We start from the raw sequence: 25,940 nt of genomic DNA on the forward strand, positions 1-25,940 counted from the left end.
CAAAATTGTTGTGTGTTTTTAGAAAGTATACCAAAATATAAAAAATTACGAATATATCAAAGTTTTAGTGATCTTAAAAAAATTGATGGACACCAACGTTTTTGTCACGTTTTTTATAAAATAAAAATACGATAAACTGAATTTTATACAATGTTTCTATGAAATTATGAGGTAGTACTACCTCTCAGCAAAAAAATTTGGAAGTTCTTTCAAAGGCACAACTTTAAAAGCCCTTCCAGAAGATGCACTTCCAATGATGTTCTTTATTTTAACTACCCAGGAAGTTCTTTTAATTAAATTTTTTATAACTTTGTTTTTTCATACTTTTAATGGGTAGTTTTAACTTTTTTGTTTCAAATACGTTAAAAAAGGGGTAAGAATTCAGAAAATTGTACAAATCGTTTAAATTTTGTCTAAAAAATGCTAAATTCAATCTGAAGAAATTGTGAATTATTGAAAATATTTGAGGTCACACGTTTCCGACAAGCGTTAGAATTCATTAAAAATTATAAAAACTATTTATTTGACAAAATATCACAGAATTTTTTAATTAACATCCAAAACATTAAATTCGGATCACACCTAAAGAAGTGATGCAAATTCAGTGCAACGGCTGTTGAAATGGAGGACTTCCGTCCTATGACAAGCCCATGTTAAATTCATCGCTTCTGCGTCAATTTTGCACCACTTCCGGATCGAAAAAGAACATTTTCATTACTTTTTTGGGGACGCTTTTTTTTGCTGGGCTACTACAGAAAAATTTCGTTGCATATTTTCAGGCGTCAGACAGAATTTTTATACCACCATCCTATGGTGGAGGGTATAAATTAACTTTGTCATTCCGCTTGTAACACATCGAAATATTTCTCTAAGACCCCATAAAGTACACACAAAAAAATTTTTTCTGATTCAATCACGAAATTAATTGATCCAATTAATTTTTTAATTGAAATGTCTTCAATCACGAAAATGATAGTATCAATCACAGTTTTAATTGGGCATAGAAAAAATTCTTGATTAAAAAATTAATTGATTTCATTGCCAAATTTAAATTAATTTTTTAATTGATTCAATTAAAAATTTAATTGATGTTGATTGCAAAACTCAATTAATTTATTAATTCAAAAAAAGGTAACTATTTTCAATTACATTCTGAATTGGCTTAGAATTTTTATTTGGATCAATCACAATCATTGACTTAATTAACTTAATGTTTCTATCTTGATTAAAAAGTTAATTGTACCAATTAATTTATTAATTGAAAAAAATTTCAACTTCAATTAACTTTTTAATTGGAAATATTTTGGTGATATTTTTTCTGTGTATATATATTCTGGGTCGTGGTGAAATTCCGAGTCGAGCATGTCCGTCCGTCTGTTGAAATCACGCCAACTTCCGAACGAAACAAGCTATCGACTTTGAAACTTGGCACAAGTAGTTGTTATTGATGAAGGTCGGAGGGTAGTGCAAATGGGCCATATCGGACCACTTTTACGTATAGCCCCCATATAAACCGACGCTCAGATTTGGTTTGCGGAGCCTCAAAGAGAAGCAAATTTCATCCGATCCGGCTGAAATTTGTTACATGGTGTTGGTATATGGTCTCTAATAACCATGCAAAAATTGGTCCACATCGGTCCATAATTATATATAGCCCCCCATATAAACCGATCCGCAGATTTGGCTTGCGGAGCCTCTAAGAGAAGCAAATTTCATCCGATCCGGTTGAAATTTGGTACGTGGTGTTAGTATATGGTCTCTAATAACCATGCCAGAATTGGTCCATATCGGTCCATAATTATATATAGCCTCATATAAACCGATGCCCATATTTGACCTCCAAAGCCTTTTGGAGGAGCAAAATTCATCCGATCCTGTTGAAACATAGTACGTGGTGTAAGTATATAGTCTCTAATAACCATGCAAAAATTGGTCCATATCGGTGCATAATTATATATAGCCCCCATATAAACCAGCTTTGACCTCAGGAGCCTCTTAAAGGAGCAAAATTCATCCGATCCGGTTGCAAATTGGTACATTTCGCTAGTAACAGGTTCGCTGATAAGTCCCCGGTCTGACACATAGATGGCGTCGCTAGTATTAAATTCATATTATTTTTATATAGTACCAACCTGCCAATGATTCGTGTCAAAATTTGATGTCTGTAAGTCAATTAGTTTGTGAGATAGAGCGTCTTTTGTGAAGCAACTTTTGTTATTGAGAAAAAAAAAAAAAATTGAAAAAAAGGAATTTCGTGTTTTGATAAAATACTGTTTTCTGAAGGGAAAAAATACGGTGGATGCAAAAACTTGGCTTGATAATGAGTTTCCGGACTCTGCCCCAAGGAAATTAACAATAATTGATTGGTATGCAAAATTCAAGCATGGTGAAATGAGCACGGAGGACGGCGAACGCAGTGGACGCCCGAAAGAGGTGGTTACCGACGAAAACATCAAAAAATCCACAAAATGATTTTGAATGAGCGTAAAATGAAGTTGATCGAGATAGCAGAGGCCTTAAAGATATCAAAGGAACGTGTTAGTCATATCATTCATCAATATTTGGATATGCGGAAGCTCTGTGCAAAATGGGTGCCGCGCGAACTCACATTTGACCAAAAACAACAACGTGTTGATGATTCTGAGCGGTGTTTGCAGCTGTTAACTCGTAATACACCCGAGTTTTTCCGTCGATATGTGACAATGGATGAAACATGGCTCCATCACTACACTCCCGAGTCCAATCGACAGTCGGCTGAGTGGACAGTGACCGGTGAACCGTTTCCGAAGCGTGGAAAGACTCAAAAGTCCGCTGGCAAAGTAATGGCCTTTGTTTTTTGGGATGCGCATGGAATAATTTTGATCGATTATCTTGAGAAAGGAAAAACCATCAACAGTGAATATTATATGGTGTTATTGGAGCGTTTGAAGGTCGAAATCGCGGCAAAACGGCCCCATATGAAGAATAAAAAAAATGTTGTTCCACCAAGACAACGCACCGTGCCACAAGTCATTGAGAACGATGGCAAAAATTCATGAATTGGGCTTCGAATTGCTTCCCCACCCACCGTATTCTCCAGATCTGGGCCCCAGCGACTTTTTCTTGTTCTCAGACCTCAAAAGGATGCTCGCAGGGAAAAAATTTGGCTGCAATTAAGAGATGATCGCCGAAACTGCGGCCTATTTTGAGGCAAAACCGAAGGAGTACTACCAAAATGGTATCAAAAAATTGGAAGGTCGTTATAATCGTTGTATCGCTCTTGAAGGGAACTATGTTGAATAATAAAAACGAATTTTGACAAAAAAAGTGTTTTTCTTTGTTAGACCGGGGACTTATCAGCCAACCTGTTATATGGTCGATAACAACCATGCCAAAATTGGCCCGTATCAATCTTTATTATATATAGCCCCAATAACAGAAAAATCACAATTGCCACTCTAGCCTAAAATAATCTATCAAAATGTTATTGCCATAGAAAATTTTTTCAAAATTTTATATTTCTATAGAAAATTTTTTCAAAATTTTATTTCTATAGAAAATTTTGTCAAAATTTTATTTCTATAGAAAATTTTGTCAACATTTTATTTTTTTACGAAATTTTGTCAAAAATTTATTTCTATAGAAAATTTTGTCAAAATGTTATTTGTGTAGAAAATTTATGAAGCATTTCATAGCTGGAGAGGAACATTTTGGAAAATCTTCCAAAACATCAAGAATTCTACTAATCTACCAAAAAGTAAAAAATCTGCCACTTTTGGTAGACTCGTGGTCATAATTGTATTTAGTCCCCATCAAAAGCGACCCCCATATTTTCATTCTGGCTCTATAATTACCGCATAAAAGTTCATATCGGTTCGTAATTATTTCTTCCCTATATATACCGGCCAAGAACTGAATATATACGTATTTAATCGACCTTTTGTCTACTATATATCCCGCATGACTAACATACAATTTAGAAGATGATGTTAAGAAGTTTTAAGATGCCATCAGTCGCAACCCAAGTAATTCAATTGTGGATGACCGTCTTTCGTAGAAGTTTCTACGCAATCCATGGTGGACTGAATAAGTTAAGTGAGCCTGATACATCAGGCTGCCACCTAACCTAACCTATGGTGGAGGGTACATAAGATTCGGCCTGGCTGAACTTACGGCCGTATATACTTGTTATAAAATAAAACAAGTAAGGAAAGTCTAAAGTCGGACGGGGCCGACTATGTTATACCCTGCACCACTTTGTAGATCTAAATTTTCGATACCATATCACATCCGACAAATGTGTTTGGGGCTATATATAAAGGTTTGTCCCAAATACATACATTTGAATATCACCCGATCTGGACAGAATTTGATAGACTTCTACAAAATCTATAGACTCAAAATTTAAGTCGGCTAATGCACTAGGGTGGAACACAATGTTAGTAAAAAAATAAATCTGAAGCAATTTTAAGGAAACTTCGCAAAAGTTTATTTATGATTTATCGCTCGATATATATGTATTGTAAGTTTAAGAAAATTAGAGTCATTTTTACAACTTTTCGACTAAGCAGTGGCGATTTTACAAGGAAAATGTTGGTATTTTGACCATTTTTGTCGAAATCAGAAAAACATATATATGGGAGCTATATCTAAATCTGAACCGATTTCAACCAAATTTGGCACGCATAGCAACAATGCTAATTCTACTCCCTGTGCAAAATTTCAACTAAATCGGAGTTAAAAATTGGCCTCTGTGGTCATATGAGTGTAAATCGGGCGAAAGCTTTATATGGAAGCTATATCTAAATATGAACCGATTTCAACCAAATTTGGCACGCATAGCTATAACGCTAATTATACTCCCTGTGCAAAATTTCAACTAAATCGGAGTTAAAAATTGGCCTCTGTGGTCATATGAGAGTAAATCGGGCGAAAGCTATATATGGGAGATGTATCTAAATCTGAACCGATTTCAACCAAATATGGCACGCATAGCTACAATGCTAATTCTACTCCCTATGCAAAATTTCAACTAAATCGGAGCAAAAAATTGGCCTCTGTGGTCATATGAGTGTAAATCGGGCGAAAGCTATATATGGGAGCTATATTTAAATCTGAACCGATTTCAATCAAATTTGGCACCCATAGCTTCACGGACAGACGGACTGACGTACATCGCTATATCGACTCAAGAGCCCACCCTGAGCATTTTTGCCAAAGACACCATGTGTCTATCTCGTCTCCTTCTGGGTGTTGCAGTGTGGAGCAGGGTATAAATATGATAAACCGAATTTTATTCAATTTTTCTATGAAATTATGAGGCAGTAGTTTTGTTTGCAAATTATATCTAAATAGCCCCTACAATCAATTTATCTCTCTCTAGAACCCTGTTTACCTACTATAGAAAAATTTCGTTGCATATTTTCAGGCGTTAGGCAGAATTGATAATACTATCGTTTGAGAAAAAAGGAAAAGGTTAATTGAGGCATCTCTTACAATAAAATATGCTAAAATGTTGGACACATTAACTTTTCAACCATACTTCTAACGAAATTCAAAATAAAAATGTACAAAAATTTTAAGATGCAACTCTGTTGTTTGGAAATGTCACAATTGCAAATCCTTTGTGCTCTATAATACCGTCATCAAATTACTCATTTGTTCCATGTGATACAAAAAGTAGTATGACTTTGTCTTTGTTTGATTAAACTTTGTGAAACTTATATAAACATCGAATAGACTATGATTGAACCGTTGGTCAGTGGCAAAAACCTCAAAAATTAATTGCATTTATGTGGCGACTACGAATAAAGAAAAACAAAGTCGTTAAAACTGAAAAGACATCGACCTCGAAACAAAGCAAAGATATTGGCTATGTTACAAATCTGATTGTAATGAAGGTAATTGAAAAAGTTCAATTACCACATGGCTGCGAAATGCAATATATGTGAGTGGAAAAAATTGGATTTAGTGTCGAAATGTGTGGTAGTCAATCACAAGAGTATTTTTTCAAAATTTGAAAAAAGTCAAAAGTCTAAAGTATTACCCTCCTCATAAATTCTTTCAAAATTGAAAACTCTTAGAGCTACATACATATTCAAGAAAGTATGCGAAAAAATTAATTTGCCATAAAATTTTTTTTTCTGAATCAATCACGAAATTGATAAATTAATCCAATTATCGTAATTTTTTAATTCAAATTGCTTTAATAAAAAACATGATATCAGCAATTAAATGAAATTAGAAATAAAAACATACATGACTAAACAACTTAATTAATTTCTACGACAACAAAAATCAATTAACTTTTTAATTGAATCTATCAAAAAAAAAATTATTGAAAGTTATTTATTATATTACAAATTATTTTTTTTATAAATATTATATTTTTAGATGAAATAATTTTCTTGTAGGTTTATAAGAGTTTATAGGATTTAGCCGCTTTTTTACATATTTTTTCAAAAATAAAAAATTTTTTCAATTATATTTTTAATTAGAAAAATAAAAAAAATTATTTAGTTAATATATTTTTTAAATAAATAAATAGATAAATGTTTTTTACTTATTTACAAAATAAAGACGTACGATTTGCGGAGTGCCAATACTACCAGTTCTAGGCCAAATTTATTTTCATTTATCTTCTATTGCGAAACACGTGATTTAGGCAATCGATTGTTCCCATTGAACACCAATGGGGTTTCTCAAATTTAAGTCTTATCATAAACACAACAAACTGGTTTTCTAATCAAATTTTGCATGACCTTGGTAAATGGATTTTGTGATTATAGATTTGAATTATTTCATACCAATATCTTTTTTTTTTATTAATAGATAACTACCAGTCTAATAAATTTACGTTTTTATATGTTTTATTAAATAAACTAAATTCGAAAATACAATACAATACGATAAAATGAAATAAAAAATAAAATAAAATAAATAAATCAAAATAAAATGAAATAAACTAAAATCGTAGTAAACTATTAAAAAACAAAAACAATGTTTTATTTATGATTATGTTATAACAAATAAATAAGATAAAATGCCATACTTATACCATAATGAAATACAAAAATAAAATAAGACAAATAAAATAAAATGGTAGTAAACTATTAATAGCAAAAAATATATTTCATTATGAAGTAATTATATTATGAAAAAATAAAAAATCATCGCAAAAATCGAAAAAAAAATATTTTATTCTGAAAAAATAAAAAATCATGAAATGAAATAAAGTACATAGGAATGAAATATAAAAAAATTAAACGAAAATAAAATACAACACAAAAAAATGAAATAGAAAATAAAAATAAAATAAAAATAAAAAAAAAAAATAAAATAAAATAAAATAAAATAAAATAAAAATGAAATAAACTAAAATAAAATAAAAAAGTTGTAAACTATCTACCAAATAAAATAAAATAAAAAAGTTGTAAACTATCTACTTATGCTATGAAAAAATAAAAAGTTGTAAGTGAAACAAAATAAAATAGAATAAATTATACTAAATTAAAATAAAATACAATACAATATAAAGAAATAACAAGTATATACGGCCGTAAGTTCGGCCAGGCCGAATCTTATGTACCCTCCACCATGGATTGCGTAGGAACTTCTACTAAAGGCTGTCATCCACAATCGAATTACTTGGGTTGCGATAACACTTGCCGATGGCAAGGTATCGTAAAACTTTTTAACACTGTCTTCTAAATGGTAAGTTAGCCCATACGGGGTATATATTAAACAAGAAAAGGCCGATTAAATACGTATATAATCTAGTTTGACAAAATTTTCTATAGAAATAAAATTTTGACAAAATTTTCTATAGAAATAAAGATTTGACAAAATTTTCTATAGAAATAAAAACTTGACAAAATTTTCTATAGAAATAAAATGTTGACAAAATTTTCTATGGAAGTAAAATGTTGACAAAATTTTCTATAGCAATACAATTTTGACAAAAATTTCTATAGAAATAAAATGTTGACAAAATTTTGTATAGAAATAAAATTTTGACAAAATTTTGTATAGAAATAAAATGTTGACAAAATTTTCTACAGAAATAAATTTTTTACAAAATTTTCTATAGAAATAAAATTTTGACAAACATTTCTATAGAAATAAACTTTTGACAAAACTTTCTATAGAAATGAAATTTTAACAAAACTTTCTATAGTAATAAAATTTGACAAAATTTTCTATGGAAATAAAGTTTTGGTCAATTACAAAATTTTCTATAGAAATAAAATTTTGACAAAATTTTCTATAGAAATAAAATTTTGACAAACATTTGTATAGAAATAAACTTTTGACAAAACTTTCTATAGAAATGAAATTTTGACAAAACTTTCTATAGTAATAAAATTTGACAAAATATTCTATGGAAATAAAGTTTTGGTAGATTATTTTTGGCGATATGGACCAATTTTTGTGTAATAAGTCATCGGCTATATATAACTAAAGACCGATATGGACCAATTTTTACATGGCTGTTAGAGGCCATATATTGACAAAATGTACCAAATTTCAACCGTATCGGATGACTTTTGCTCCTCCAAGAGGTTCAGGCGTCAAATCTGGGGACGGTTTATATGGGAACTATATATAATTATGGACCGATATGGACCAATTTTTGCATGGTTGTTAGAGACCATATACTAACACCATGTACCAAATTTCAACTGGATCGGATGAATTTTGCTCTTCCAAGAGGCTCCGGAGGTCAAATCTGGGGATCGGTTTATATGGGGGCTATATATAATTATGGACCGATATGGACCAATTTTTGCATGGTTGTTAGAGACCATATACTAACATCAGGTACCAAATTTCAATCGGATCGGATGAATTTTGCCCCTCCAAGAGGCTCCGGAGGTCAAATCTGGGGATCGGTTTATATGGGGGCTATATATAATTATGGACCGATATGGACCAATTTTTGCATGGTTGTTAGAGACCGTATACTAAGACCACGTACCAAATTTCAACCGGATCGGATGAATTTTGCTGCTCCGGGAGGCTCCCCAAGCCAAATTTGGGGATCGGTTTATATGGGGGCTATACGTAAACGTGGTCCGATATGGCCCATTTTCAATACCATCCGACCTACATCAATAACAACTACTTGTGCCAAGTTTCAAGTCGATAGCTTGTTTCGTTCGGAAGTTAGCGTGATTTCCACAGACGGACGGACAGCCGGACAGACGGACGGACGGACAGACGGACAGATGGACAGACGGACAGACGGACGGACGGACGGACGGACGGACATGCTTAGATCGACTCAAAATTTCACCACGACCCAGAATATATATACTTTATGGGGTCGCAGAGCAATATTTCGATGTGTTACAAACGGAATGGCAAAGTAAATATACCCCCATCCTATGGTGGAGGGTATAATAAATATACCCCCATCCTATGGTGGAGGGTATAAAAATAAGATGGTAGTAAACCACTTATGAAAACTAAAATATTTTATTTATAATCATTTTATAATGAAGAAAGAATTCATGAAATTAAATAATGAAATGAAATATAATAAAATAAAGTATACTAAATTGAACTAAATTAAAATCAAATCAAATAAATAAAAAATGCAATACAGTAATGGTAGCAAATTTTTATTATGAAATCAAAAGATAAAAATACAATAAAATTAAATAAATTATAGTAAAACAAGTATATACGGCTGTAAGTTCAGCCAGGCCGAATCTTATGTAACCTCCACCATGGATTGCGTAGAAACGTCTACGAAAGACTGTCATCCACAATCACATCGTCTTCTAAGTTGTAAGTTAGTTCATACGTGGTATATATTAAACAAAAATGGTATGTATAGGTAAGACTACAAATAATTACGAATCGATATGGACTTTTGCACGGTATTGAAATATGGGGTGGCTTCTATGCACACAAAAATTTTTTTTTCTGATTCAATCACGAAATTAATTGATTCAATTAATTTTTTAATTGAAATGTCTTCAATCACAGAAATGATAGTATCAATTAACAAATTAATTGAAGGTCAATTAAAAAATTAATTGCTCCAATTAAAAAATTAATTGATACCATTAATTTTAGTAATTGATTTTTGTTTCAATTAAAAAATTTGTTGAATCAATTAAATTTTTAATTGAATATTTTTTACAACTCAATTAAAATTTTAATTGGAAAAATTGTCGTGAAATTTTTTTCTGTGTGGGGGCTATATACAATTATGAACTTGATATGGACCAATTTTTGTGTGATTGGGGATCGATTTATCTGAGGGCTATATATAACTATAGACCGATATGGACCTTGTTATGCATGACTGTTAACGGCCATATACTAGGTTAGGTTAGGTTAGGTGGCAGCCCGATATATCAGGCTCACTTAGACTATTTAGTCCATTGTGATACCACATTGGTGAACTTCTCTCTTATCACTGAGTGCTGCCCGATTCCATGTTAAGCTCAATGAGAAGGGACCTCCTTTTTATAGCCGAGTCCGAACGGCGTTCCACATTGCAGTGAAACCACTTAGAGAACTTTGAGCTTGGAAACCCTCAGAAATTTCACCAGCATTACTGAGGTGGGATAATCCACCGCTGAAAAACTTTTTGGTGTTCGGTCGAAGCAGGAATCGAACCCACGACCTTGTGTATGCAAAGCGGGCATGCTAGCCATTACACCACGGTAGCTCCCGGCCATATACTAGCACAATGTATCAAATTTCAACTGACTCGGATGAAATTTGTTCCTCCAAGAGGCTTCAAACCCAAATCTCGGGGCCGGTTTATATGGGGGCTGTATATAATAATAGACCGATATGGACCAATATCTGCATGCTTGTTAGAGACCATATACTAACATCACGTACTAAATTTCAATCAGATCGGATGAATTTTGCTTCTCCAAAAGGCGCCGGAGGTCAAATCTGGGGATCGGTTTATATGGGGGCTATATATAATTATGGACCGATATGGACCAATTCCTGCATGATTGTTATAGACCATATACTAACATCACGTACCAAATTTCAACCGAATCGGATGAATTTTGCTCTTCCAAGGTGCTCCGGAGGTCAAATCTGGGGATCGGTTTATATGGGGCCTATATATAATTATGGACCGATGTGGACCAATTTTTGCATGGGTTTTTGAGGCCATATACTTACACCATGTACCAAATTTCAGCCGGATCGGATGAAATTTGCTTCTCTTAGAGGTTCTGCAAGCCAAATCGGGGGATAGGTTTATATGGGGGTTATATATAATTATGAATCGATGTGGGCCAATTTTTCCATGGTTGTTAGAGACCATATACTAACACTATGTACCAAATTTCAGCTGGATCGGATGTAATTTGCTTCTCTTAGAGCAATCGCAAGCCAAATTTGGGGGTCCGTTTATATGGGGGCTATACGTAAAAGTGGACCGATATGGCCCATTTGCAATACCATCCGACCTACATCAATAACAACTACTTGTGCCAAGTTCCAAGTCGATAGCTTGTTTCGTTCGGCAGTTAGCGTGACTTCAACAGACGGACGGACGGATGGACGGACGGACGGACGTGCTCAGATCGACTCAGAATTTCACCACGACCCAGAATATATATACTTTATGGGGTCTTAGAGCAATATTTCGATGTGTTACAAACGGAATGACAGTGTTAAATACCCCCATCCTAATAAAAATGAAATAAAGTAAAATAAATATGTAGTAAATTATTTATAAAAGCAAGTATATACAGCCGTAAGTTCGGCCAGGCCGAAGCTTATGTACCCTCCACCATGGATTGCGTAGAAACTTCTACTGAAGACTATCATCCACAATCGAATTACTTGGGTTGCGGTAACACTTGCCGATGGCAAGGTATCTTAACATTTCCTAACACCGTAATATATACCACATAGTCCATACGTGGTATATATTAAACTAAAAAAGGCCGATTAAATACGTATATAATTAAGTTTAAAGTTTCCATAGAAATAAAATTTTGACAACATTTTCTATAGAAGTAAAATTTGGAAAAAATTTTCTATAGAAATAAAATTTGGAAAAAATTTTCTATAGAAATAAAATTTTGACAAAATTTTCTATAGAAATAAAATTTTGGCAAAATTTTCTATAGAAATAAAATTTTGACAAAATTTTTTATAGAAATAAAATTTTGACAAAGTTTTCTATAGACATAACATTTTGACAATGTTTCTATAAAAATAAAATTTTGGTAGATTATTTTTGGCTCGAGTGGCAACCATGATTATGAACCGATTCTAACACCATGTTCCAAATTTCAACCGGATCGGATGAATTTTGCTCCTCCAACCCTATGGTGGAGGGTATAAAAAATAAAAATTAAATAAAGTAAAATAAATTGGTAGTAAATTATTTATAACAAGTATATAAAGCAGTAAATTCGGCCGGGCCGAATTTTAAATACCCACCACCATGAAATAAATATGATAGTTTACTTTGAAAACTCTTCGTCGTAGTGGGTTACTTGATACTATATAGAATTGTAGGGTGTTTGATGACAAATCTTCTCCCAAGGCAGTCAGCTCCCGAAGAAAAACTTTAAAGATTCTACCAATTTTGTTTGAATTTTTGAGAAATTATAAACATATCGAGGATATGATTAAATTACGCCTTGATTTGAAATCTTAAATCTGTAGATTTTTTCCGCCATTATTTAAATAAATACGATGAGTAAAATCTGGAAATTTTACTTTCAGTTTGAAGCAATTTTCATGATCAGTGCGCCTGCTATTTTAGAGAATTTTAGAGTTGAATAAACGAAAATACTTTATAAGAAAAGGAAATTTCGTTTGTCTAAAATTTCATTATAGATTACTAATTTCCAGCAAATCGGATAAAAACTACGGATTCTAGAAGCCCAAGAAATAAAGACGGGAGATCGGTGTATATGGGGGCTATACCAAAACATGGACCGATGGGCACCATTTTCGGCACACCTTTCTAATGTCCCATGAGCACCATTTTCGGCACACCGATGAGCACCATTTTCGGCACACCTTTTTATGGTCCTCAAATACCTCTAGATTTCCAATTTCAGGCAAATCGTATTGTAAATATAGTTTCTAGAAGCCCTAGAAGCAAAATCGGGATTCGGTCTATATGGGGGCTATACCAAAACATGGACCGATGGGCACCATTTTCGGCACACTTTTTTATGGTCCTCAAATACCTCTATATTTCCAATTTCAGGCAAATTGGATAAAAACTACGGTTTTTATATGCCCAAGACTCCAAATCGGGAGGTTGGTTTATGTAGAGGCTATATCAAAGCATGGACCGATACGGACCATTTTCGACTCACCTCTTTATGGTCCCAAAATACCTCTAGATTTTCAATTTCATACAAATCGGATAGAAAATACTGTTTCTAGACGCGCAAGAAGCAAAATCGGGAGATCGGTCTATATGGGGGCTATACCAAAACATGGACCGATAAGGACCATTTTCGACACACCCCTTTATAGTCCTACAATACCATTAGATTTCCAATTTCAGGCAAATCGGATGGTAAATATAGTTTCTAGACGACCAAGAAGCAAAATCGGGAGATCGGTCTATATGGGGGCTATATCAAAACATGGACCGATACGGACCATTTTCGACACACTTCCTTATGGTCCTAAAATACCTCTAGATTTTCAATTTCAGACAAATCGGATAGAAAATACTGTTTCTAGACGCCTAAGAAGCAGAATCGGGAGATCGGTCTATACGGGGGCTATATCAAAACATGGACCGATACGGACCATTTTCGATTCACACCTCTTTATGGTCCCAAAATACCTCTGGATTTACAATTTCAGGCAAATCTGATAAAAAATACGGTTTTTATAGGCCCAAGACCCCAAATCGGGAGGTCGATTTATATGGGGACTATATCAAAACTTGGACCGATATAGCCCATCTTCGAACTTGACCTGCCTGCAAACAAAAAACTAATCTGGGCCAAATTTGGGGACGATAGCGCCGTTATTGAAGGCTGTAGCGTGATTACAACAGACAGACAGACAGACGGACATGCTTATATCGTCTTAGAATTTCTCCCTGATCAAGAATATATATACTTTATATAGTCGGAAATCGATATTTCGATGTGTTACAAACGGAATGACAAACTTATTATACCCCCGTCACCATTTTATGGTGGTGGGTATAAAAACAAGTAAATAAAGTCTAAAGTCAGACGGGGCCGACTATATTATACCCTTCACCACTATATAGACTAACATTTGTGTTACCATCTCAACTACTTCAAATTTGCTGGGAGCTATATGTTATAAAGGTTTGAATTTTCAGATACAAATACTTATAATGGAGACAATTTTTTGTACGTCTAGAAAATCTCTAGAATTCAAATTTAAATTGGCTAACGTTAACTGGAGGAAAATCCCATAGAAAATGTGTATAAAATATGAAGCAGTCTACCATATTTCCCCAACTCTGGTGTACGTATATATGGGAGGTATATATAATCTGAACCGATTTTGACTAAATTTGACATACATAGTTAGAATAATAATTCTGCTATCTCTGCAAAATTTCACGAAAATGGGAGTATAACTTTGGCCTCCGTGGTCATATGAGTCGGGCGAAATATATATATGGGAGCTATATCTAAATCTGAACCGATTTCAACCAAATTAGGCAAACTTACCGATACTATTAAACGTACTCCATATGCACAATTTGAAGCAAGTCACGGCAAAACTCTGGCTTTTAAGGGCATATAAGTTCAAATCGGACGAAAGATATATATGGGAGCTATATGTAAATCTGAACCGATTTTAACCAAATTTGGCACACATAACACTATCATTAAACGTACCGTTTGTGCAAAATTTGAAGCAATTCACAGTACAACTCTGGCTTTTGAGGCCATATAAGTCTAAGTCGCGCGAAAGATATATATATATATATATATATATATATATATATATATATATATATATATATATATATATATATATATATATATATATATATATATATATATATATATATATATATATATATATATATATATATATATATATATATATATATATATATATATATATATATATATATATGGGAGCTATATGTAAATCTGAACCGATGTCAACCAGAAACTATTAAAAGTACTCCATGTGCAAAATTTGAAGCAAGTCACGGCAAAACTCTGGCTTTTGAGGCCATATAAGTTCAAATTGGACGAAAGTTATATATGGGAGCTATATCTAAATCTGAACCGATTTTAACCAAATTTGGCACATATAACCGTACCATTAAACGTACCCTTTGTGCAAAATTTGAAGCAAATCACTGCAAAACTATGGCTTCTGAGGCCATATAAGTCCAAACCGGACGAAAGATATATATGGGAGCTATATCTTAATCTGAACCGATTTGGCTGATATTTTGCAAATTTTGCGAGACTAATAAAATATTCGGATGTACTGAATTTGAAGAACATCGGTTGATAAACACGCCAATTATGACCAGATCGGGTATAAATATATATGGCAGCTATATCTAAATCTGAACCGATTTTTTCCAAAATCAACAGGGATCGTCTTTGAGCCGAAACAGGACCCTATACCAAATTTTAGGACAATCGGACTAAAACTGCGAGCTGTACTTTGCACACAAAAATACATCAATAGACAGACAGACGGACATCGCTAAATCGACTCAGAATTTAATTCTAAGCCGATCCGTATACTAAAAGGTTGGTCTATGATTACTCCTTCTTGGCGTTACATACAAATGCACAAACTTATTATACCCTGTACCACAGTAGTGGTGAAGGGTATAAAAATGAAATAAAGTAAAATAAATTGGTAGTATATTATTTATAAAAAATATTTTATTGTAAATAATTATACTAAAAAAATAAAATAAAATAAAACTGAATAAAATAAAATAAAATTAAATTAACTTAATTAAAATAAAATAAAATATAAAAATTAAAAATTAAATTGAAGTAATTAAAATGAAAGCAAAAACATTTTATTTATAACTATGTTATGAAAACTAAAAATACTTAAAATAAAAATGCATGAAATAAAATACAAAACCAAAATAAAATGGTAGTAAACTATTTATCAAAACAAAAATTTAGTGATTATAGATATGAATTATTTCATAACAAAATAATTTTTTGATAAATACCATTCTAACAAATTTGTTTTATTAAATTAATTTATTTGATCATCTATTTTGTATTAAGTTATGTAATGAAATGAATTGAAGTGAAATTAAATAAAATACAATTACATAAAAAAAAAAATATATATATATATATATATATATATATATATATATATATATATATATATATATATATATATATATATATATATATTATAGATGAAATAATTATGTTATGAAAAATAATAATTCATCAAATGAAATAAAATAAAATTAAATTTTATAAAATAAACTAAATTAAAATAAAATAAAATAAATTAAAACAAAACAAAACAAAATAAAACGCAATACAATAAAATTAAAAAAAAAAAAAAAACATAAAATGAAGTAAAACAATACAAAGTAGAAATGAAATGAAATGAAATGAAATGAAAATTAATTAAGTCACATAGAAAAATAAAATAAAATAAAATAAAAATGAAATGAAATGAAATACAACGAAATGAAATGAAACGAAATTTAATAAAAATTAAATTAAATAAAGCAACATGTAATTAAGGATTTGATTTCCCTTTCAAAGCAATATGGACAAACGTCAAAAAGCTGTTTAGCTTAAAGGCACTTAAATTTAATGAGAGACGCAAATTTGTCTAAAGACATTTCAATAATAGCGATAATAATACGCTTTACAAGTTTCATTAGAAAATGCTATAACGAAAAATAGAGTATGAGAGCATCGACGCTGTCATCCTCTGCTTCTTGAGATGTAATGTAATGGAATGAAGAAAAAAAACAAAACAAAAAGACCAACATATGGCCATTATGCCATAATCAAAACGTCTCACAAACAAAAAACAATTAGAAATAAAATTTAAAAATAATTCGATGTTAAACGATTTAACTGATAAGCCAAATGGTCACTTGACATGAGAAACTAAAACTTAGATTTTGATTATATTCTGGCACGGACTTTGGATGAATCAAACAAGGTATTCGTGATATTGAATTTGAGGAGGTAACAAGTAAAGTGAAGGCTTCTACACAAAAAAAAAACGGAATAAATGAAATAAAATATTTTTTTTATAAAATCCAAAATATGGAAATATAGTAAAACAAAATTTAATTGAAAATCGCAAAATAAAAAAAATATGACCACCATACAAAAAAACTCTTCGGAGGAATCTCAAGAGTCCAGCAGTACCCAAGATAAATCGTTACTTTCCCTATCGCGTTGCAATAGTGCCGACAGTAATGCCCATTTAGTGGTGAATGCTTGCAAAACGGCTCATGCCAAATATAGTGCAATACCTGCTTCCCGGATCAATAGCCAATGTACATCGACTACCACCACAACTACGGTGGGAGCGGCCACCACAACATCGTTGCGGCAAACATCTAGCCAGGAACAATCACTTCCAGCCTTACGTATACACTTGGATTGTGAAGGTGGTATTTTGAATACAGCATTTATTGATAATGCCTCCTCCTCCAATCCTAACTCGGCCATTTCCCAGTTTCCTATTCGTGTCCATGCACCTGCCCAGCAATCCAATAGGACTAAAGCTGATGATGATTTTGACCATGATAGTTTGTCACCAACAAAGGCCATGGCAAAAACTTTACCATTACCTGCCACAAAAGTTCGAAAAAATCTAGCAAGGACCACACATATAAGTTTGCAATATGAGGCACCAGCTCAGCATCAGCCACTACCACCACCAGCAGCACCACCACTACACGGAAGTGATATACAATTAAGACGCCATTCTGCTTATGCCCACATCTATAGAGATCCAGTTAATGATAGTAAATGTAATTTAAAGCAACAGCCTTATGGAATATCAGCACAACAGACCCACACACCTGCAGTGGGTGCAGTACGTCCCACATCCTATCTACAAACAGTGGTGACCAAGAATGGTTATGTGACCACTTCAGTATCACCACAAGAGTCAACTCTCAATGATAACCAAATGCAACAGCAATACCAACAGGCGACAAAGGATTCAACTGCTGGCCAGTCCATTGACCATGGGACACAAAAACGTCGAGCTTGGTTCAAGGCACAAAAGTAAGTTCAGGGATATATATGTACATACCTACGTATGAGGTATTAAGGTTGACTGTTTGTTGCGAAGTGAAAATGTGTGTGGTAAGTGAGGTCAGAACACTTGTTAACTTTCAAAAGCCATTAAAAGTGAAGGATAATTATTATAGATAGATTAACCAAAAAAGCAAAAAAAGACGTTTTCGATTTAAAAAAAAGAAGTTTCATTAATGCATAAAGTATCAGGTTTGACCATCTATAGAGATTGTTATTGACTTCATGGAATAATGAATGCACAAGGAAGGAAAAGGGTTTCAGAAAAAAAAAATTAAATGAAATTTTAAAATTCTATATTAAATTCCTAGCAAATACAAAAAACGTGGGATTATTATCATTACAGGGATTTGGAAGATTAACAAATATTTGAAATATGTCACTTCGTACAAAATTGTAGGTTTTGTACCATTTGGTACGTTTTTGTAAAATTTAGTTATGTGTACTAGGCTAGATTTTTGCACATTTTCTTTCAATTTACATTTTTAATGTTTACATAACAAAAACTGAACTTGCTAGTTTGTATCTTCTTCCGTTCCGTATATAGTAAATGGTACCACATGGTACATTTTCTGCTATTATAGTACTATATCATGTACAATTTCGTAAAAAAAATTTCTTCATATCCCCCTCATGCATGACAGACATAAACTTATTAAAATTTTTATGAATCTATTTCCGTAGGGCTTTAAAAAAATTGCCCTTTTTAATAAGTTTTGTACGATTTTTGTACCTAACTATACGATTGGTTTGTGGGCATTCAAAAACATGCTCCATAGTCTTAACATTCTGTACTGAAAGTTCGTACCCGGTAAATCTGTCGCTTCATTCAAATTTGTATGTTTTGTTGTGGTAAAATCCGGTATTTCGCATTGTTACCACTTAGTACGTTTGGGTACAATTTAGATTTATGTGTTGTATTTTTGTACATTTTGTTTCAATTTACTTTCATAGTGTACACATGACAAAATCTTGCTAATTTGTGTCTTATTATTCCGATCCGGTTATTCTAAATGGTACCACATGGTACGTTTTCTGCTGTTATAGTACTATTTTATGTACAATTTCGTAATAAAAATTTCTTTATATGCCCTTCATTCATGATAGACACAAATTTATTGAAAATTTCATGAACCTTGCTACTTTCATAGCGTTTTTACAAAATTGTCTTATTTAATAAGTTTTGTACGATTTTTGTACCTTACTTGGACATCCAAAAACATGCTTCAGAATCCTAGGTTAGGTTAGGTGGCAGCCCGATGTATCGGGTTAACTTAGACTATTCAGTTCATTGGGATACCACATTGGTGAACATCTCGTCTTATCACTTAGTGCTGCCCGGTTCCATGTTAAGCTCAATGACAAGGGACCTCCTTTTTATAGCCGAGTCCGAACGGCGTTCCACATTGTAGTGAAACCACTTAGAGAATCTTTGAAGCCCTCAGAAATGCAACCAGCCTTACTGAGTTGCGATAATCCACCGCTGAAAAACTTTTTGGTGTTCGGTCGAAGCAGGAATCGAACCCACGACCTTGTGTATGCAAGACGGGCATGCTAACCATTGCACTACGGTGGCTCCTAACATTTTGTACTGAAAGTTTGTACCATGCATATCTGTTGTTTCGTACAAATTCGTAGGCTTTGAGTTCCTAACATTCGGTATTTAGCGCTGATAGCAGTTGGTACGTTTAGGTACAATTTAGTATTATATGTACTAGGTGGTATTTTTGTAGTTTTGTAAATTTGTTAAATTTTTTTTAAATTTACTTTTTTAGTGTGCTCATAACAAAAACTAATCTTGCTAGTTTGTGTCTTCTTCCGTTCCGTATATATTAAATAATACTACAGGGTACGTTTTATAGTACTATGTCATTTACAATGTCGTAAGAAAAATTTCTTCATATGCTCCTCATGCAATTTATTCCAAATTGCATAAATTTTGTTACTTCCGTAGGTCTTTTACTAAATTGTCCTATTTGATACATTTGGTACGATTTTTCTACCTAACTGCACGATTGGTTTTCGCACATCTAAAAACAAAACAAAAATCTTCATATGCTCCGAATTTATTGAAAATTTCATGAATTCAGTTCCCTCGGTAAGGCTTTTACAAAATTGTCCTATTTGATACGTATCGTACGATTTTTGTAAAGGATACTCATTCTAGATAAATTTTCAAAAAGAATTTCGATTTAAAAAAGGAAGTTTTTATAAATAGATAAAGTGTCAGGTTTGACCATCTATAGAGATTACTATTGCCTTCATGAAATAAAGGAGCTGTTGACCCTGAATGCACTAGGAGGGAATGGGGTCCTAGCAAAAACGAAAATTAAATGAAGCGATAATTTTCTATATCAAATTCCTAGTAAATCGAAAAAATGGGAAAAAAATATCATCATAGATCTTTGAAAGATGAGCGACATATTTGCAATATTTCAAATATGCCGCTTTGTACAATGTTGTAGGTTACGTACCATTTGGTACATTTATGTACAATTTAGTTTTGTGTGCTAGGTGGTATTTTTCTAATGGTTTTCAATTTATTTTCTTAGTGTACACATAACAAAAAACAATATTGCTAGGTTGAGTCTTCTTCCGTTCCGTATATACTAAATGGTACCACATTGTACATTTTCTGCTATTATAGTACTATATCATGTACAATTTTTGGTACAATTTAGTATTATGGGTACTAAGTGGTATTTTTGTATTTTTTTTAATTTACTATCTTAGTGTGTGCATAACAAAAACTTATGTTGCTAGTTTGTGTATTCTTTCGTTCCTTATATACTAAATGGTACCACATGGTACGTTTTCTGCTATTATAGTTCTATGTTATGTACAAATTCGTAATACATGCAATTTATTCAAAATTTTATGCATCTTGTTATATCCGTAGGGTTTTTACAAAATAGTCCTATTTTATATATTTGGTACGATTTTTCTGCCTAAATGTACTATTGGTTTTTGGACACCCAAAAACATGTTTCATGGTCCTAACATTCTGTACTGAAAGTTTGTACCACACATATCTGCCCCCTTATACAAAGTTGTATTTTTTGTGTTCCTAACATTTGGTATTTAGCATTCATACCAGGCGGTACGTTTTGGTACAATTTAGTATTATTATGTGTACTAGGTGGTATTTTTGTATTTTTTTTTTAAATTCTTTTCTTAATGTATACATAACAAGAACTAATCTTGCTAGTTTGTGTCTTATTCCGATCCGTATATACTAAATTGTACCCCATAGTACGTTTTCTGCTATTGTAGTACTATGATATGTACAATTTAAAAATATCCTCATATATCATTCATACATGATAGATACGAATTTATTGTATTATTATTCGGTAAGGTTTTTACAAAATTGTGCTATTTGATACGTTTTGTACGACACGACATCTCAAAACATTCACGGTCCCACCATCTGGTACTTAAAAGTGAAGAATAATTATTCTGGATAAATTTACAAAAAAAAAAAAGTTTTCGATACAAAAAAAAAAAAGAAGTTTCATAAATTAATAAAGGGTCAGGTATGATCATCTATAGAGATTGCTATTAACTTCATGGAGTAATTAAGCTATTGACCCGGAATGTACAAGAAGAGAATGGGGTCCCAAATCAAACCAAAAATCAAAATTAAATCAAACGATAAAGTTCTATATTAAATTCCTAGCAAATCCAAAAAATATGTGGATAATATTACAACTTGGATTTTGAAGCTAAGCGCACAACACAAATATGTCGCTTCGTATAAAATTGTATGTTTTTGTACCATTTGGTACATTTTGTGCAATTTGTACTAAGTGGTATTTTTTGTATATTTTTGTTTCAATTTCAATTCCTAGTGTATTTTGAATTTTTCCATTCCATATAAACTAAATTTTACCACGCTTATAATTGCTATTCGATATGTGGTACCATTTAGTCCAATTAAATACCATTTAATTGGACTAAATATTTCAATATTTAAAAGTTACTTTTAAATGTTGAAAAGTTCCACGGTATTATACATCTATGTCTCACCACCTATTCCTATGCAGATTTTGTTCGATTTTTAATGAGACTTACTATTTAGTACCATCTGAGTACCTAAAAGTACATATTTCGTAGAAATATGTACCTCATCGTCTACACCGAAAGAATTTTCTTCGTAAAAAGAACGAAAAATTCGTTAAAAGTACGAAATTTGTCATGGTTTTACAAGCAAATAAACTTCGTAGTTTGTAAGAAAAAAATACGTACTTTTTATGAAGAATCTTCGTACTTTTTATGAAAAATATTCGTACTTTTTATGAAACAATTTCGTTCTTTTTTTCAAAATGTTTCGTACTTTTTATGAAAAATTTTCGTACTTTTTTTCAAAAAGGTTCGAACTTTTAGAAAAAAAAATTATAGTCGAAAGTGCATTTGGTTGTAGTACAAAAGTGAAAAATGGCATCACTACTTTACATCTTAAGTTTTTGAATAATTTTTAGTTTTATTGCTTCACTTTTATTCATAGCGCACTATCACCCAAATGAGAAGTAGCATAGACATAAACAATAAACATAAAAAAAATAGAATAAAGGAATACACTCAAGCACATTATAAAAGACAATTTATTGCCGTGAACGGAAATTTTACAACTTCAATGAAACTTCTTCGTTATTTCAAAGAAAATGTTTCGTACTTTTTATGAAGAAATTTTAACGCAGAATGTTTCGTAAAATATTCGTAAAAACTTCTTCAAAATTCATGAAATTTGAAGAAAGTTTCGTTAAAAGTACGAACTTTTTACGAAGAAAAGTTAATGTAGAATATTTCGTAGAGGTTTCGTATATTCGTAAAATGTTCTTCGTAAAATTTACGAAAATGAATGAAAATTTCGTTATTTTAATGAAGAATTCACGAAGAATAGTAAAATTAACAAAGAGAATTCTTTAAGTTTATGTAGATTTATAGATCTCTTGAACATTGCCCTTGTCCTTCTGTCAATAAAAAAATTAATTTATTGTCATCGATGGAAAATGGTGTGATTTATAAAGAATAAAAATTTTCAAACAAAAAATAAAAATAAATAAAATAATAAATAAGAATAATAACTTTTTCTCTGTGGTCGTGTCCAGTCTAAGCATATGTCTTTTGTTTTTTGTTTTTTATTATGGAAATTTATTTTATTTATAATCGCATCATTCTTACAATTTTTCTATTTCTCTTTCTGTGCTTCTTTTCAGCTCACAAAATAATTTGTGCAATGGCATTATATCCGGCAATCATATACTGGCGCCTAAAATACAAAATAGCTGCAGTCCAAATGGTCAGAAAAAGGGCACCGTATCCCTATCGCATCTGCCACAGAGGCCACCGGTCGATATTGAATTTACAGAGATTTCCTATTCCGTATCGGAGGGTAGACGGCGTGGCTTTAAGACAATACTCAAAGGTGTATCGGGTAAATTTCGTAATGGTGAGCTGACAGCCATAATGGGACCGTCGGGTGCGGGCAAAAGTACACTGATGAATATTTTAGCAGGATATAAGTAAGTATGCAATAAAATAAAATTAAAAAAAAAAATTTCAAAAAAAAACTTGTTCGCATACATATTCATCTACATACATATACAGAGAGAATAAAAACACAAGAGAACAAAACTGTGAAACGAAACTGTGTCTGTAGGTGGCAGCCGTGAGGAAAATTTATCTAATATCATGCAAATTTTGTCGGCACTTCTCTCAAATATCATACAGTTTGTGTCGGCGTCACCCAGTTCAGTTTTCTGCGAAACGTAAAGAAAATAGGATTTAAAACTTACTTTGTAGTAACAAATGTTCTTTTTTATAAATGTTTTCATTCCATTCAATTTTTTTGGCAGACAATTTGAAATTATAACTGCCGATGCCTTTATAAACAATTCGATAATACCAAAGCTGCAGGCATTGTGCGACATCTATATGGTTGACATTTGTTGTTTTTGTAGAAAAGAAATTTTCGTCCTCTTGTGTTTTTATTCTCTCTGACATATAATGTATGCCGAATATATTATGGGTGAGCGAATTTGAATATTAAATGGATAACGAGAAAATATGAAAATTTAGATAAAGCAAAAATTTTCAAATGGTCTTCCTTTCCTTTTTACAATAGGATTAGAGATATAATCATATTTTTTTTCGATCGTTAAAAACATCGAAATATTAGTTTGTCAACTCAACTATGTATCCTTTTTATTAATTTTGCGAAATTTGTCTTCCGTTTGTTTGTCCATTTGTTGAAATCAATATAAATTACTAGCTGTGTTACCATTTTGCAGCTGTAGTGGCAAATTGCCCACTTTTTTCAAGTATTGACACATTTGTGCTATTAAATTTCATACCTCTTACAATTTTGTGCCACCCTTTTACCAAGTTGTGCCACTTTCAAATTAGTTCAGTTTTTAAGGCAATCCACATTTATTCTGATAATTGATTGATAGTTTCACTGCACATAGAGGATGCTGATGAGGAATATGGGAGTTCCGAAACGATCGTCCATCCAACCATATTACAGTCTAAAGGGCTTTATCGCATTTCTCACAAAATACCTCAGATTTTTTTAAAATTTTGAAATTTTACCACAAATGTACCCATCTCGAACATCATACGGCGCTAAAGACATTTGTGCAATTTTGAACTCCAATTTTCAAACTATAAAACTAAATATTTAGTTTTTTTTGAGTTTGTCAAGAAATATTTATTTATTTTTGTGATATCGGCGTTTGTAATACACTTCAAATTTTCTAAAATTAACTACAATTTTTTCGAGTGTATTATTGACTATTTGAAGACGTAGTCTGTTTGAATCTTCGAACACGTCCGTCTGTCTGTTGGATTCAATATAAATTTCTTGATAGGAGAATGGCTGAATATTAAGGGAAGACAGGATCAGTTTCCCTTAATGTCATATTGCATTTATTATCTTACGGCATATTAACCAAACAAAGAATTGCAACAAAGGCTCCGTGAGTTATCGCTGTGGACACGGACACAACATCAAAATAATACCAGGTGTGCCTACCGAATTTTCATTGCACGAAACTCCTTTTTGATAAAAAAAATTTGAATACACATAAATATACCGATGCCTCAAAATTGGATGGACTAGATGGTTTTAGAGTGTACACAAAAAAATCTGAAGTTTAAAATCACAAAAAGATTACCTAACCACGTTCGTGGTTTTTAGGCTGAAATATTAGCTTTAAAATAGGAAGCAAATACGCTAAAAATATTGGCATACATATATGCTCAAGAAATCAGTAATAGGAATTTTACCTAGATATGGAATTTCAATCAAATAAGTTAAAAAGTGGCACATAAAGTTTCAATTATGACAAAACCTGGCACGCTAATATCGAAAAGTGGCACACTTTTTATCAAAACCAAACAATTGAATTAAATACATTCTTATGGATTTTCTCTACAGCATTGCTGAATTCATTACAACTTCCAAGGTATCATTTCACTCAAGAAATTAGAGGTAAGCTACCTCTCTCTGAACGTTGAGAATTTACAAAAAGTGTCACAAAACGTGTTATCCCTTGAAAAAACACCGTATTTTTCGTCACTTCGCACCAGTAACACTGCCACAACTGCAAATAGCGCCAAAAAATAATCTACCCAAAATTTGAAGAAAATTTTACCAAAAATATACCAAATTAAAAGAAACAAGTATGTACGGCCGTAAGT

The 25,940-nt window shown here is 32.1% G+C and overlaps 1 protein-coding gene across 2 annotated transcripts in view; it reads left to right on the top strand.

Moving 5' to 3' along the window:
• The window catches only part of LOC142226362 (ATP-binding cassette sub-family G member 4-like), a 244,988-nt gene that overhangs the window by 200,298 nt on the left and 18,750 nt on the right, over positions 1–25,940 (top strand). Inside the window, exons 1-2 of one of the 2 annotated variants that reach the window (XM_075296342.1) lie at positions 16,789–18,206; positions 23,456–23,761. In XM_075296342.1, coding sequence (XP_075152457.1) covers positions 17,284–18,206; positions 23,456–23,761 — 1,229 coding nt within the window. In that variant the 5' untranslated portion in view covers positions 16,789–17,283. Of the gene's footprint in view, positions 1–16,788; positions 18,207–23,455; positions 23,762–25,940 lie in introns of those variants that run through there. The other variant, XM_075296343.1, reaches the window with a different exon arrangement.

This window comes from Haematobia irritans, chromosome 2 (genome assembly GCF_050003625.1).
Source record: "Haematobia irritans isolate KBUSLIRL chromosome 2, ASM5000362v1, whole genome shotgun sequence".
Classification (NCBI taxonomy): Eukaryota; Metazoa; Arthropoda; class Insecta; order Diptera; family Muscidae; genus Haematobia; species Haematobia irritans.